We start from the raw sequence: 15781 nt of genomic DNA, 5'->3' as shown, positions 1-15781 counted from the left end.
CCTCCGTTGCTCACCTCTCTCTCCCTTCCGTCGCACACCCCTCCCTCCCCTCCGTTGCTCTCCCCTCCCTTCCCTCCGTCACTCTCCCCTCCCTCCCTTCGTTGCTCACCCACGCAGGGGAAGGGGTTTTGGCTGGCCAGGTTGCCTAGGGCATTCGGCTGGCCTGGCCCAGCCCGAGTCTGTCTACATATATACACAATGCCTTATCTTGTAATTTAGTATTGTGTAATGGCAGTGATGTAAATCTGTATTATTTGGAAGAATCGCATCTAACTAACCCTGTATATTTAAATAGTAGAAGTCAGAATGTGTTGTTAATGCTTTTCAGTGAAATGGGGATTAAATTAATTAAAATGCTTGTCTAACGTATTTGTACAGATGTAGAATGTCATGATTGGAAGTTATTTGTAGTTATTTATTCTCTAGCAGAATAATAGGTTTATTTTTTTTAAACTAATACACATTGTGGGGAGGGGGGTAATGCCTGAAAGTTTAGGGGGGCTTTTGGTGGGGGGGGATAGTTCTTCTTTAAGGCACTGAGATCCACATCATGGAACAAACCTTTATGAATATAGCATTCTGAATAGCAAATTGAATACTTGTATGGACTGAAGGGAAAATATGATAGTATAGCGCGTCAATAGAAGAATAGATAATATTTTAAATAGAGCTTAAAATGGAGCAAGCTCTTCTACACATCTTCTGCCATTTTGCCTTTCCTGGGGTTGTACATTTCTATGTTCCCTCTACTCTCAGTCCTAATCCTAAAGGAACAGAAACACCAACAAATACGAGTTCTTTAAAGTAATTCATTTATAATGTGCTGTTGCCCTGTCCCAAGGCTGTACAGCAGTTTGTTTATATAAACTATAGTATCAGTTTTACCAGTGCAGGGCAACAGTACATCATATTTTATTTACCTTAAAACATTTTAATTTGTTGCTGTTAATGTTCCTTTAAGCTGCTTTCATTTGCTCTGTGTTCCCTTGATATCTCTTCTGATCTTGTGTTTGCCTCCTATTCTGTGTGGCATTATTATTCAGCTATAAAACTCTCGTTATCTTTATCACCCTCTGCGTTACCTTTGCTTCCTGTCATGTTCTTTACCAAATTCATTTTCAGATTTCCTCTTCCTGCCTCTTGTTTACCACCGGCCTTTGCTACATTTTTCTCTTATCTTGTATTTTAAGTTTTTCTTTATAGAAGTACAGCTATTGGTATTTTAGTTGTTGTCAGTAAAATTGCGAACCTTTTTGGTAATGTCGGGAGTTGTCAGCTACTGACCGTTTTGCTTCCTTGTTTTAAAGATTCGCAGCTATTTCTCAAAAAACAAATCCCTGGAGTATAATTTTACTGTATATCAGGGCACTCTTTAGTAATTGAATATATTGCCCTTAAAAAAGTATGTTATCCTTTATAGCAAGTACTGCTACATGAGGTTTATGCACCTGTAAAAAGCACCTACTAAATGCCTGGTTTGAGTTGAATAATCATACACCTTTTGGATTTATTTATTTTGGATTTATTGGGTATCTGTCACATGAGGAAATGCAGTTCCAGGGGTTGCACAGGGAACATGAGACTGGCAAGTGCCCCTGTGTGTAAATTAGGGATCCACTATTTTTATAGGATTCGGCCGAACCCCTAAATTCTTTGAGAAAGATTCGGCCGAGTATCGAACCAAATCTGAATCCTAATTTGCTTATGCAAATTAGGGATAGGAAGAGGAACACATTTTTTATTTCCTTGTTTTGTGACAAAAAAATCAAGCGATTTCCCTTCCTGTCCCTAATTTGCTTATGCAAATTCGGATTCGGTTCGGCTGGGCAGAAGGATTTGGCTGAATCTGAATCCTGCTGAGAAAGGCTGAATGCTTGCTGAATCCCGAAACGAATCCTGGATTCGGTGCATCCCTAGTGTAAATGCTACCTCTAGAATCCATGACAAAACAGAACTTCAGGCCACCAGACAACGAACCCCCAAAAATGGACAGAATTTGATCTATACAGTAGTGTAACCAAGGGTACCTCCTGCCCCCCTCCCTGTGGGACACATACCGCACACACAATCTTACTTTCGGGTCTTCCTATAGTGCACTGAGATGACTCTGGTGGGGCCTACTGGTGTGTGTGTGTGAGGGGGCAGGGTGCATTTGCAACCCTTGCTTGATATATCACTGGATCTATAACAGGAGGAGGGAGGAGTATAGGAAAATTGTCAAAAATAAAAGATGAAAAGCAATTGAAAAAAAGTCTATGGGGCAGATTCACTAAAGGGTGAAGTGGCTAACGCTAGTGACTTTTCGCCAGCGTTGCCACCCGCAGGGACATCGCCAATTCACTAACAAGTGCAGGCACCAATTCGCTAGCAAACAGGCCTGTCGCTAGAGTTCATTCGCACTCTATCACCAGGTGACAATTCGCTCTGGCAAATGGACATTACTCCGCAAATTCACTAAAATGTGGATTTTACTGAACGTTACCTCTTTCGCCAGACTTGCCTTTGCCAGCTCAGACCAGGCGAAGTGCACTGAAGTGAATAGATCTTCCTCATTCTTCTGTTACTTACATCATATTCTGCGGAAAAAGCATCAAAGTTCAAAAAACGCTGGCGTCTTTTCCTTTTTTCAGAGTGATAACCTGCAAAAGTCCTTAAAAAATTTTTTTTGGGTAACCGGTTTCCCCCCCATACATTTTCTAACATATAGAACATTATTTCACAGTGGGCTCATGTGTAGGGCATTATAACAACTCTATTATCTTTATTAAGGTTCCCTGGACTTGTGTAATTAACAGTGGAAATGTAATGTATTTGCTGCAACATATAACATAAAGACGTCCATTACACTTTAAATTTCATGCCATATGCAAATTAACCTGAGCGCAAGACCTCTAGGGGTATATTTATCAAAGAGTGAAGTTAATAGTGAAGTTCCGCCACTAGAGTGAAATTCCATCACTTTCCATTCATTTCTATGGGTTTTTTAAAGGCGTATTTATCAAAGGGTGACATTTCACTTTCACCCATTGATAAATACGACTTTTAAAATCCCATAGAAATGAATGGAGAGCTGCGGAATTACACTCTAGTGGCGGAACTTCACTCTTTGATAAATTTACCCCCTAGACTCTAGCACATCTTCGATTTGAATTGCTCGCATTGCCAAAGTAACGATAGCGAAAAGTCGCCAGCATTCGTTGCCCACGACGAAACTACACATTTTAGTGAATTTGCGTTGTCTGAGCGAATTTTCGCCTGGTGAAGTGTAGCGATGAGTGTGAAGCAGTCGCTGGCGACTTTTAGCTAATCTGCCCCCATATGTCTTGTGAAAACAACTGAACTGAAGTGTTTGGAAGGTGAACAAAAAAGACCTTATGTGCCATTGCCCTAGGATACAACACATGGAAGAAGGGGAGGTATTGGCTATGCTGCCGAGCTGGATGTGAGGCCATCCTCACCCTCAACTTGTGTAAAACAGAATGGGCATTTTGGTGCATTGTATACAGTGAGTGGATGCAACTTGGTGCAAGTTCTTTATCCAATTTCTTTTGTTATAAAAGGAAAACATTTGGGGGTACAGAAAAAGAATAAGAAGAAAAGAATAATTCAAAAACAATATCATAAATTCAACATATGTAAAAACCCCAACGTATTACAATTTGGTGCCATTACAATTGGTAATCATATTAATCAGAGGTCCTTGTTTCAGAACCTTTTCGATTCAAGTTAAACCTTGCCAAGGCCACTATTGATCCCATATTTCATGTTACTCATCCCATAGCCCACTTTTCATAGCACAGATTTCCTCATACTCCCTTCTAACCTCTATATAAACTAGGGTGCACCGAATCCACTTTTTTGGATTCGGCCGAACCCCCGAATCCTTTGCAAAAGATTCAGCCGAATACCGAACCGAATCCGAACCCTAATTTGCATATGCAAGGGGAAAACATTTTTTACTTCCTTGTTTTGTGACAAGAAGTCACGTGATTTCCCTCCCCGCCCCTAATTTACATATGCAAATTAGGATTCGGATTTGGTTCGGCCGGGCAGAAGGATTCGGCCGAATCCGAATCCTGCTGAAAAAGACCGAATCCTGGCTGAATCCCGAACCGAATCCTGGATTCGGTGCATCCCTAATATAAACATACCATTCGAATATTGGATTTCCACCCTCTTGGGATTATAGCTTTCGCAGCCTGAATTAAACACAATCGTAATTTATTGCGTATTACTTTTTTTTAGCTCCAGAATCACAATGCAAGTTTATGAGAGCAGGCAGGTCAATTTAATTATTGCATTTTTTGAGTGAATTTTAACCAAAATTATTAAGAAGCATCGTGTCTTTGCTATTTACGAAGAGAATCTGCATGGAACACCTGTTTTTCTTCAATCTCTGTATACACATCTATTGCAGAATAGAACAGTATTAAAATGCCTTCTGTACAATGATCAACCGCTGTGCTTGCCAGCCTGCTCACAATTGAGCTTTTAGTAACTGCTTAGAACAAATTTCGGTCTGCTAAAGTGCCGTACAATGAGAAACAATGGCTAATTAGTATCATAGGGTGACTAAGCTAGCTGAATAAGCGTCACACATGCACAGTAACAAGTATAGAAATGAGGCTACAGCAATTCTGTTTGTTATTCTGAAACTGTCATCTTGTATGATAAGAGTTCCTACGGTATGTTAGCATTTTCTCAGAGAGCAATGTTAAAAGAGTACATAACAGTGAAGGGATACTCTAAATAAATGAGGGTGATATTCTCATTATCCTGAACTCCAAGGGGCAAATTCACTAAAGTGCAAAGCGGCTAACACTAGCGCAAATTCACCAGTGTGACGTTATTTCGTTACTTCGCCGATTTACTAACGGACGCTGGCGTAAATTCGCTAGTGAAGTGGACCTACTCTAGCACTACTTCACATCCTTACGTCAGGCTAAGTTGCGCTATGGCGAAGGGACGTAACTACGTTAATTCACTAAGATGCGCATTTTACTGAACGTCACCTCTTGCGCCAGACTTGCCTTTGCCACCTCAGACCAGGCGAAGTGCAATAGAGTAGATAGGGATTGCTTCAAAAAAAGTTGAAATGTAACTTCGCTTTGCTCGACGAATTAACGCTAGCGCAACTTCGCTACCTTTCGCCTCCCTGAGTGCAACTTTGGGTTTTAGTGAATTAGGGGTGCCCTGGCGAAACTTCGCCTGGCGAACTGCTGCAAAGCCAACGCTGGCGCATCTTCGGAGGTACGTATATTTGCCCCAAGTGAGAATAAAGTATGTGAGTATTATCATCTACCAGAAGGAGCTTTAGCTCATCTGGTGTTTCTGACACAAGTCAAAACTGTATCGTAAATGTTTCCAAATCAGCCCTGGGTGTATTACTATTTTGCTCAATTACTTAAGAATCCTTGACAATTTGCCAGATGATTAATAAATAAATAAATCTGTAAGGGGGTTCTTTATCAAAGTTCAATCTTTATCTCAACATTTTCTGCTACAAATCAAATCCGCTCGGGTTTTTTAAGCTTATTTAATATTAAATTTTCCCGAAAATTTGCTTTGTGGGAAAAAATACGAATTATGATTTTTTTGGATTTTTCACCCGAAAACTCAGATTTCTTATGCTATTTTTGCCCGAAAAACTTCGGGGTTTTGCATGAAACCCAGCTCACATCAAAAAAATCCCACTGACTTATATGCAACCTCGACAGGTCTGAGATTCCGGATTTTCTGGTTCTGACTTTTCCATCCTCGGGGTTTAATAAATTCTAAAAAATTTGTGATTTTTTTAAAAGTCCGATTTTATGAAAAAAAAATGACAAATTTTTCAGATTTTTGCATTCGGGGTTTAGTAAATAACCCCCTTAGAGTTTTATACATCTCACTAAACTACATAAGCAATTCTATGTAGCAAGGCTAGAAGTAAATACAGTAAAAACAGTTCACTTTCCACTGATATAGCTACTACTTACTATCCCCATATGAAATTAAGCAATCCGATAGTCTTTTCATGGCGTGAACTCTCAACTTTGAAGTAATGAATGAATATATGTGGATTATACCAGTTCTTGGGTCATTGATCTGGCTGCTTTAATTACATTAACAGGATCTCAATATTGTAACCTGGGGCTTAATTGAGCTGATTTATTAAAGCTCGAGAGTGTTTTTTCAAGATGTCGGAGTTGTCATTTGTATTTTTCGAAAATGTATTAAATTCCCCGGTGTATCTATTCATTTAAATCACATACTCATTGATAATCTGTACTTGTAAGAATACCATGAAAATTAGCATTGTTATCTGGTATAAAATAACTGCGAGTGTCAGATCCTTGTATAGAGATTGGCCTTGAACATCATTTCTTTTTCTACCTGTTTGGTTTGGTGAATAATATACCTATAAGATACAGACATAATGTGGAGACAGGAAACTATCGTTTCTTTATAAAAATCTTTATAATGTTTTATAACGGTTTTACTTTAAAGGGATACTGTCATGGGAAAAAACATTTTTTTCAAAATTAATCAGTTAATAGTGCTGCTCCGGCAAAATTTTGCGCTGAAATCCATTTCTCAAAAGAGCAAACAGATTTTTTATATTCAATTTTGAAATCTGACATGGGGCTAGACATATTGTCAATTTCCCAGCTGCCCCAAGTCATGTGACTTGTGCTCTGATAAACTTCAATCACTCTTTACTGCTGTACTGCAAGTTGGAGTGATATCACCCCCTCCCCTTTCGCCCCCAGCAGTGAAACAAAAGAACAATGGGAAGGTAACCAGATAGCAGCTCCCTAACACAAGATAACAGCTGCCTGGTAGATCTAAGAACAACACTCAATAGTAAAAACCCATGTCCCACTGAGACACATTCAGTTACATTGAGAAGGAAAAACAGCAGCCTGCCAGAAAGCATTTCTCTCCTAAAGTGCAGGCACAAATCACATGACATGGGGCAGCTGGGAAATTGACAAAATATCTAGCCCCATGTGAAATGGAAAGTGTAGAACTTACCCCACGGGACATCCAAGATGGCGACCTCCTGCCCCACCATGCGGCTCTTCCTGGTCGTAATATGACTGCGTCAGAAACGTGTCGCCTCAGGATTGGTCGCCGGCGACGGAATGGACGCCGGCGTCAGAATGTGCGTCGGCGTCAGGACGCCAACGTGAGGACGCCGGTGTCGGCGTCATGACGTCATCGCGTCAAGTTTTGGCGCCAACCTTGGACTATTTATTCCCAATTGCCCTTTCTGTCTTTGCCCAATTATAGGTCTATCTTGTATAGTTCCTGGGTGTGATTTCTTGCTATTCTGATTATCCGTGTACCGACTTCTTGCCTGTTTAACGATTCTGATCCTTGCTGCCTGTATTGACCATTTGCCTGCTTACGACTATTCTCCTGATAAATCCTTTTGTACCGCGAACTTGGTGTTGTTGTCTCCTCCTTGGTCCACACTACAACAGAGCCTTCGGGCCCTGACACCATGTCAGATTTCAAAATTGAATATAAAAAAATCTGTTTGCTCTTTTGAGAAATGGATTTCAGTGCAGAATTCTGCTGGAGTAACACTATTAACTGATGCGTTTTGAAAAAAAACATGTTTTCCGATGACAGGATCCTTTTAAATGGGCTGCAGATCTCAAGCTTCCTGAGATCATCTGCTCTCTTCATTTCTACATTTATAACCATGAATGGGAGCTGTGAATTTGCTCCCTACCCTCATTGGAGTCATTACTAGATCCCTCAACAGCAGCCCCTAGTGGTCTTAAATAGATGTTGCTCTTGTTATTGTATTGATGGATTCTGCATCAAAGAAGTGTCTACTTCACATATGTGGTTAATATGCAGAAAATAAATGTTCAGTGCTTGTTGGAAATTATGCCATAATATTTCTCCTAATTAGGGGAAGACAGCAGGTACTTATAAATATGGGAGATTATTTTTTTTTCTGTGGGTTACTCTGTGAAATCCATTATTAAATGTTCTGCAGAACTGCATATGTTATAGAGCTAATTTTTCGGCAAAGCGAAACAGGACAATCACTCAACCATCCCTAATTGTAAGTGCAATTTGATCCTATTATTATAAGAAGGAAATTCTCATGTATGAAAAGCATATCGTAACTCTCTTAATATCTATGTAGGGGTCCCTTGTAGTCAGTGGCTGCACAGAGGGAAAGAAGATTAACATGGCTAGATTTCCAAGGTGTCTTGGCAAAGTATTAAGGCTCAGTCATTGTATCCTCTCTCCCTCTGGCCTCTTATCCTCGCCATCTGCACATCTACTTTCTCAGTTCTGCTTCTCATTACTTTTCCCCTAGCAGTATGGTTTGTGCAGCACAATGGATGAAATGTATGAAAACAGATGAAAAGGTATAAGCCTATAGTAACCATAAGCATGAAGCATTTACTGCTTTCAAACAAGATAGACCTGGAGGAAAGTTTGCAACTAATAATACATGAATTACCCTCTATCTCTGCCCAACAGCACATTCTTTGATGTGTATGTCTGTTATTCCAAAAATATGTCCCCACCTACTGTATCTACCTAGCTCTGTACTGTATGGTGTTTCAGCAGTATGTGTTTACTTTTGTGCAAATATTACAACATAAAAGGTCTCTGTATTATTTCCATGGGTACAAGAGCTCTCATTGGCTCATGACTGAGCCCCTTAGGACCTATATAGTTACATAGTAAAATCGGGTTGAAAAAGACATATGGGTAAATTTATCGAAAAGTGAAGTTCCGCCACTAGAGTGAAATTCCGCAGCTCTCAATTCATATCTATGGGATTTTGAAAGGCATATTTATCAATGGGTGAAAGTGAAAGTTCACCCTTTGATAAATACGCCTATAAAAATCCCATAGAAATGAATGGAGAGTGGCGGAATTTCACTCTAGTGGCGGAACTTCACTATTAACGTCACTCTTTGATAAATATACCCCAAAGTCCATCAAATGAAAACCCAGCATCCATACACACACCCCTCCCTACTTTCACAGAAATTCTATATACCCATATCTATACTAACTATAGAGTTTAGTATCACAATAGCCTTTGAATAATGTCTGTCCAAGAAATCATCCAAGTCCCTCTTATAGTCATTAACTGAATCAGCATCACAACATCACCCGGCAGTGCATTCCCTCCTCACTGTCCTGACTGTGAAGAACCCCCTACGTTGCTTCAAATGAAAGTTCTTTTCTTCTAGTCTAAAGGGGAGGCCTCTGGTTGGTGATTCTCTTTATGGGTAAAAAGGTCCCCTGCTATTTGTCTATAATGTCCTCTAATGTACTTGTAAAGTGTAATCATGTCCCCTCGCAAGCGCCTTTTTTCCAGAGAAAACAACCCCAACCTTGACAGTCTCCCCTCATAATTTAACTCTTCCCTCCCTCTAACCAGTTTAGTTGCACTTAGTCTCTGCACTCTCTCCAGCTCATTTATATCCCTCTTAAGGACTGGAGCCCAAAACTGCCCCCATACTCCAGATGAGGCCTCACCAGGGACCTATAAAGAGGCAGAATTATGTTTTCATCCCTTGAGTTAATGCCCTTTTTTATGCAAGAACTTTATTTGCTTTAGTAGCCACAGAATGACACTGCCCAGAATCTACAAAAACCCCTGAATCCTTCTCATTTAAGGAAACTCCCAAAACACTGCCATTTCGTGTATAACTTGTATATACTGCACATTTGCACTGATGGGATTCTGCACCTTGCACCAGGTTTAAACTTTGCACCATGTCCTGCTATTAGTAAATGACCCATAAAATGGTATTTCTGTCCCATTTTTTTTTTTTTTTTAGCAAACCCCTGTGTTCTTAATTTGGGATAAAAGCAACATTTCCCCAGTCATTAAAGGCAGGGCATGGGGATAACACACTGTGTTCTGTAATGTCTCTAATTTAAATTAATTTCATGGTGGAATGGAAATGCTTTTTGGTACTTGAAGCCGAAGCTGCTTTACATGCTACATATTTATGAATTCTCTATTTAATCTTTGCAGGTGCTGCACGTTCTGCTTATGAAGAGGGGAGCTGCGCTGGATGCCGAGCGAGCGGAGATGATAATTAGATCCCTTACAGTGAAATATCTTCAAGTATCTGTTGGGTAGTTAGAACATATAAAGAACAGTTGGGACTCCACTGAACTACTCCTTTCGATTTCCAAGAATCTTGCAGGGGTCGTTTGGCAGAGTTTACTGTAGATTTGCATCTTGTCAGGACTGAAGCTTAAACCTGCTGCGTGTAGCCGGAGATTCCAGCTATTTTTAGGGAGCCAAATGCTTGTAAAATATTAATCAGTAAGGGGATCTTTTGGAAGCTTTAGCTTGTGGCTACATCTTACATATTTTTTCAGTCTGAATTAAACACAAATAACGGATGTGATTTTTGACAGCTTCCAAAACTTGAATCTTGCCCACATTTATATAGAATAAAAGGGGTCTTTCCCTTATAAATTGCATTTCAGATAACAGAATTATTTTGTGATTAATCCTTTAGGATAAGCATCCTGGGTTACATTGGCTGCAGTATAACTACTACCCCCAGCATTTATGTGCTGGATAATCTGGGTGGAGCTGTAGTTGCTCAACAGCTGTATTGACATTTGTTGCCTATTTTTTATTTAGCCTCTCTCTTAGGCTTTATTTTAAGCTTGGCTCAGATTGTGCATTGCTTCTTAACTGATTGAGAACAGAAATGCTATTTATTGCTATCCTAAAAAAAAACGGAGGAAGTATGCTTATGAAATAATGCTCTCTGCAGCGATACAGCGATATTCCTTTCCGAAATGCAGTTCCCCAGCATGCCTTTATTAGCTGAGCTTAGCAAAGGATGCTGGGAGTTCTGCATCAAATATCACTGCCCTAGGAAATGCCATGTGACTTCCTTTATTTTCTACTGTTTAGTAAGATTAGCACTGTGATGTCATATCATGTGATATGTGTTGCACAACTTTTGGGTAAACGGAGTAAAATGGGAGCTGGAGTAAATCTGGTGCAAAGGGACTGGCCATAAGATAAAACTCCAAAAATCACTCGACCAGAATTACTCCATGTCCCTTATTTTTTTGTACATTTAACCCTCTGTGTGCAGCAATTTTCTACTGTTATATGATAAACAAATCTTAGATCCACTGTTTTTACTTTGTTACAAACAATACACATAAAAAACATGCAAAGAACGAGCACCCAAACAGCCATTTCACCTATGTACCGTATATAGTATTTTTAAACACCTTGGAAAACAGAGACGTCGTAGAGTTTCTAAAGCAATAGGTCGGCTGCTTCTGTTAGACGCTTTGTTCAGATACGTTTGTGAATAACAGGTTTAAAGGTTTTTGTCGTTGTGTTACCATTTCTCAGCTTTTTTCATGGTAAAGGTGGCTATAGTCTGACTGACCTTAAAGGGATACTGTCATCGAAAAACATGTTTTTTTCAAAACACATCAGTTAATAGTGCTACTCCAGCAGAATTCTGCACTGAAATCCATTTCTCAAAAGAGCAAACAGATTTTTTTATAATCAATTTTGAAATCTGACATGGGGCTAGATATTTTGTCAATTTCCCAGCTGCCCCATGTCATGTGACTTGTGCCTGCACTTCAGGAGAGAAATGCTTTCTGGCAGGCTGCTGTTTTTCCTTCTCAATGTAACTGAATGTGTCCCAGTGGGACATGGGTTTTTACTATTGAGTGTTGTTCTTAGATCTACCAGGCAGCTGTTATCTTGTGTTAGGGAGCTGTTATCTGGTTACCTCCCCATTGTTCTTTTGTTTGGCTGCTGGGGGGGAAGGGAGGGGATTGATATCACTCCAACTTGCAGTACAGCAGTAAAGAGTGATTGAAGTTTATCAGAGCACAAGTCACATGACATGGGGCAGCTGGGAAATTGACAAAATGTCTAGCCCCATGTCAGATTTCAAAATTGATATAGCAGCACTATTACCTGATTCATCATGACAGCATCCCTTTAAGGTTGTCCCAGCAATTGGCTGCAACACAAATGGACTAATATTGTTCAGTTGCCAATTAGCATTGTTCTGTTTATTTGGGCTGATGAGCCAGATGAAAAGATCTGACAGTGGGTGAAGGGCCTCTTCTCTCCTCCTTCTTTCCATCATCAGCTGCTGAGAAGGGGAATCGGCAAAATAAATTTTCCATTTGGATAGGCTGACTGTGTTCTGATAGGATTATAGAATATATATATGATATAGTCAAAAAATCCCAAATTGTGTTTAGGTGTGTTTGGCCAGCTTAATGCAACAGAACAGGCCAAGGGAGTTATTTACTAAACTCTGAATGCAAAAATCACAAACAATTTGTGATTTTTTTATTATAAAATCGGACTTTTAAAAAATCACGAAATTTTTCAGAATTTATTAAACCCCGAGGATGGAAAAGTCATAATCTAAAAATCCGGCATCTCAGACCTGTCGAGGTTACATATAAGTCAAAGGGAGACGTCCCAATGATTTTTTGATGTGCGATTGGTTTCGTGCAATACCCCGAAGTTTTTGGGTAAAAAAGCATAAGAAATCTAAATTTCGGGTGAAAAAAAAAATAAAAAAAACGTTAAAATTGGAGGAAACAAATTTCCAGGAAAATTTAATAAACCCGAGCAGATTTGATCGGAGTTTGTAGTAGAAAATATTGAGATAAATTCAGACTTTGATAAATAACCCCCTAAATGTTGAAGATGTTTCATCAATGTTTGAAATAGTATTACAACTGAACAAAGCCTCCCATTAATAACAGATCCCTCATAAATCAGCTGGAAGAGCTCTATAGTGTATCCATTTTTGGCTAAAAATAGAAATAACGACATGTGTCCCTTATTCCTAATTTAGTTCCCTAAGCACAAGGGAAAAAGCTATGGGCCTCACATATTTATCACCAGCTGCACTGGGTTTGATTATAAATATCTGAACACAGAGGCATTTCCAGGGTGTGTGGGAGGAGATGAAATGACTTCAATTAGGTTCAAGAGTTAAAAAAAACACTTAGGGCTCTTACTGACGAGCGTTTTTACCTGCGCTCCCCTGCGTTCTGTTTTTCTGCGTTCAGCCGCAGGGGAGCGCAGGAATAGACGCATGAAAAATGCAGCATGTTGCGTCTCAACCTGCGTTCGGCACCTACACGCGCCTGTGTGGGTACAGCCCCATTGGAAAAAATGTAATGCGTCTATTCTAGCGCTACCCTGGGGCTTAACGCAGAAAAACGGAACGCAGGGGAGCGCAGGTAAAAACGCTCGTCAGTAAGAGCCCTTACTAAATAGAAGCGCTATTCTGCATCATACCTGAAATATAAGATACACAGCAGCACACACAGCAATGATTCACACAAAGAACAATCAAGCATTCTTTTATTTACATAAATATATGTAGACAAATATTTATGTGCAGGCATCTGTTAAAATGCACATTAAACTTTTATTGCATATCTATGTATTCATTTTAAATAAAAAACATTTTTTTTGATGTTGGACTTCATGACACTATTTTTATTAACTATCTAACAGTGTATCTCTTCGAGATTGGGGGAGTGCTGGACAATGAAGTGCCGCGAGCTGCCTGTTTCCGGATTATAATAGTATCATTTATAGATGAATTAGGTCAACCAACTATAGCATGTGGCTCTATAGCTGTTGCTAAGCTACAGTTTGTCACTGGCACTTTGGGGATGCCGGGAATGGCCAAGCAACCCCAAATGATACACAAGGTTTTCAAATGTATTCCTCGTGTTTGTGCCAATCGATGTCTTGTACAGTTGAGGAGGATTGGGGCATTTGAAAAAGTTCAAATTTGTGCTTGAATTAGATTTCCTTGATTTTAAAGGGGATCTAAAGCTCAATAAAGAAGCAGGCTAGAAATGCTACATATTGAGGTTGCCCATAGCAAATAATAAGAAATTAGATTTCAACAGTCACTTGCATGTTAGAAAACAAAAATTTAATTAAAGGAGAAGGAAAGTCTACTTGCCAAATGTTAGGCACCCCCAAGTGAATGTATTGACTTACCTGAAACCCTGGGCTGGTGCTCCTATCAGCAGAAAACTGCACTGGGCCGGGGTTATACCAGTGAGCACCACAGAGCGATCCTCTTCCGTCTTCATCTTTCTTCACACGGCTGCGCATGTGCATAAGAGCGAAAAGCTGAACTTTTCCCTAGCGTTACTTGGGCAGTGCGAGCATTTCATAGTGAAGATGCGCTAGCGTTTGTTTGTGCCTAGTGAAACATCGCTAGTGATCTTGCGCTTAGATCAATTTGCATACGGCGGGTAATTTAAAGTTATATGGAGGTCTTTATTGTAAATGTTGATGCAAATGCTTGAAGTTAACACTTTTTATTACAAATGTCCAGGAAACCTTAATAAAGACAAGAGAGTTAATATAATGCCCTACACATGAGCCCACTGTAAAATGAATGTTCCATATGTAACGAAATGTCTGGAGAAAAACGGTTCCCAAAAAAAGTTTGTTAGGACTTTTGCAGGCAATTCCGCTTCAAAAAAGCAAAAGTCGCCAGAGTTTTTGGAACTTTGATGCATTTTTTTCGGCACACAGGATATAATGTAAGTGACAGAAGATTGAGGAAGATCTAGATTCTTTATGGCACTTCACCTGGTCTGAGGTGGTGAAGTCAACTCTGGCGAAAGAGATAACGTTCAGTAAAATACGCACTTTTCCAAATTTGCGGAGTAACACCCTTTTACCAGAGCCCCCAGTCGCCTGGTGATAGAGTGCAAATGAACACTAGCAGCGGTCTCTTTCACTATCGAATAGGCGCCTGTGTGAATTGGCGATGTCCCTGCGTGTGGCAACGCTGGAGAATTGTCGCTAGTGTTAGCCACTTTGTCCTTTAGTGAATCTGCCCCTTGGAGTGCTCCTCCAAACCCCCCTTTTTAAATAGATTCAGAGTTCGGCCTGAAAATGTGTCTTTGCGTTGCTGTGAATTTTATAACGGATATCAATAATAAAACATGGGCTGTAATAACAAAATGTAAGTGTGGCTGTATGTACCAATATAATTAGTGGTACAGCTTCAGTGGGGGCAGAGGATTCACCCCCTCCCCCCATGAGACCCACTGTGGATAACACCATGCCATCTAAACAGGCTTTTAGGCAAGAGGGATGGTGGGTATAAGCAGGGGCGCCATTAGAAATAACGCCCCCCCCTAAAAGTTATTTAAAAAAACATTGGTGGCAGGGCCCCCCTTACAAGTTAAAAAAAAAAAAGAGAATATTTTTTAAGAAAAACATTGGTGGCAGGGGTTTAAAAAAATAAAAAAAATACACATTGGTGTTCAGTAGAATTAAACTTGTGGCTTCAGGACTTCAACTTCGCTCCTTTCGTGACTTGGGTCTTTTCGCGTCTTCAGGACTTTTACTTCTGCTCTTTTCCAGTGGCTGCAGAAAAATAATCCTCCAAATAGAATCCCAGTTTATCTGTTTAAATCTGGCTCTGTGAACTTTGTCCCTGCAGCTGGAGTTGGAAACAGTAAAGGGGATGTAAAGTCAAAAATAAAATCCAATACAAATCTCTACACAGCCGCCAACTGCTCTACAGGAAAACAAACAAAGCTGTTTGAGTTCTGCATGGCTGGGAAGTAAGGAGGGGGCTCCCCCTGCTGTTCATAAGTATGATTGTTTCCCTGCAGAGCAGTTAGGAACCGTCTGACAACTCCTATCCACAGCAGTAAATGAAGGAAGAATTTCACTACATACAGTCATGTTTCTTATAAAAACAGTACACATTTTTTAATTAAAGTATATTGG

The 15781-nt window shown here is 39.9% G+C and overlaps 1 protein-coding gene across 1 annotated transcript in view; it reads left to right on the top strand.

The window, feature by feature from the left end:
• The window catches only part of XB5959262.S (provisional ortholog of LBH regulator of WNT signaling pathway S homeolog), a 32555-nt gene extending 21117 nt beyond the window's left edge, over positions 1 to 11438 (top strand). The window contains exon 4 of the mRNA XM_018232315.2: positions 10013 to 11438. Within this exon, the coding sequence (XP_018087804.1) occupies positions 10013 to 10080 (68 nt within the window). The 3' untranslated portion in view covers positions 10081 to 11438. The remainder of the gene's footprint in view (positions 1 to 10012) is intronic.
• The last annotated feature ends 4343 nt before the right edge of the window (positions 11439 to 15781 follow it).

This window comes from Xenopus laevis, chromosome 8S (genome assembly GCF_017654675.1).
Source record: "Xenopus laevis strain J_2021 chromosome 8S, Xenopus_laevis_v10.1, whole genome shotgun sequence".
Lineage (NCBI taxonomy): Eukaryota > Metazoa > Chordata > Amphibia > Anura > Pipidae > Xenopus > Xenopus laevis.
Note: the sequence above shows the minus strand (reverse complement) of the source record. Positions and strands in the feature narration are given on the sequence as shown.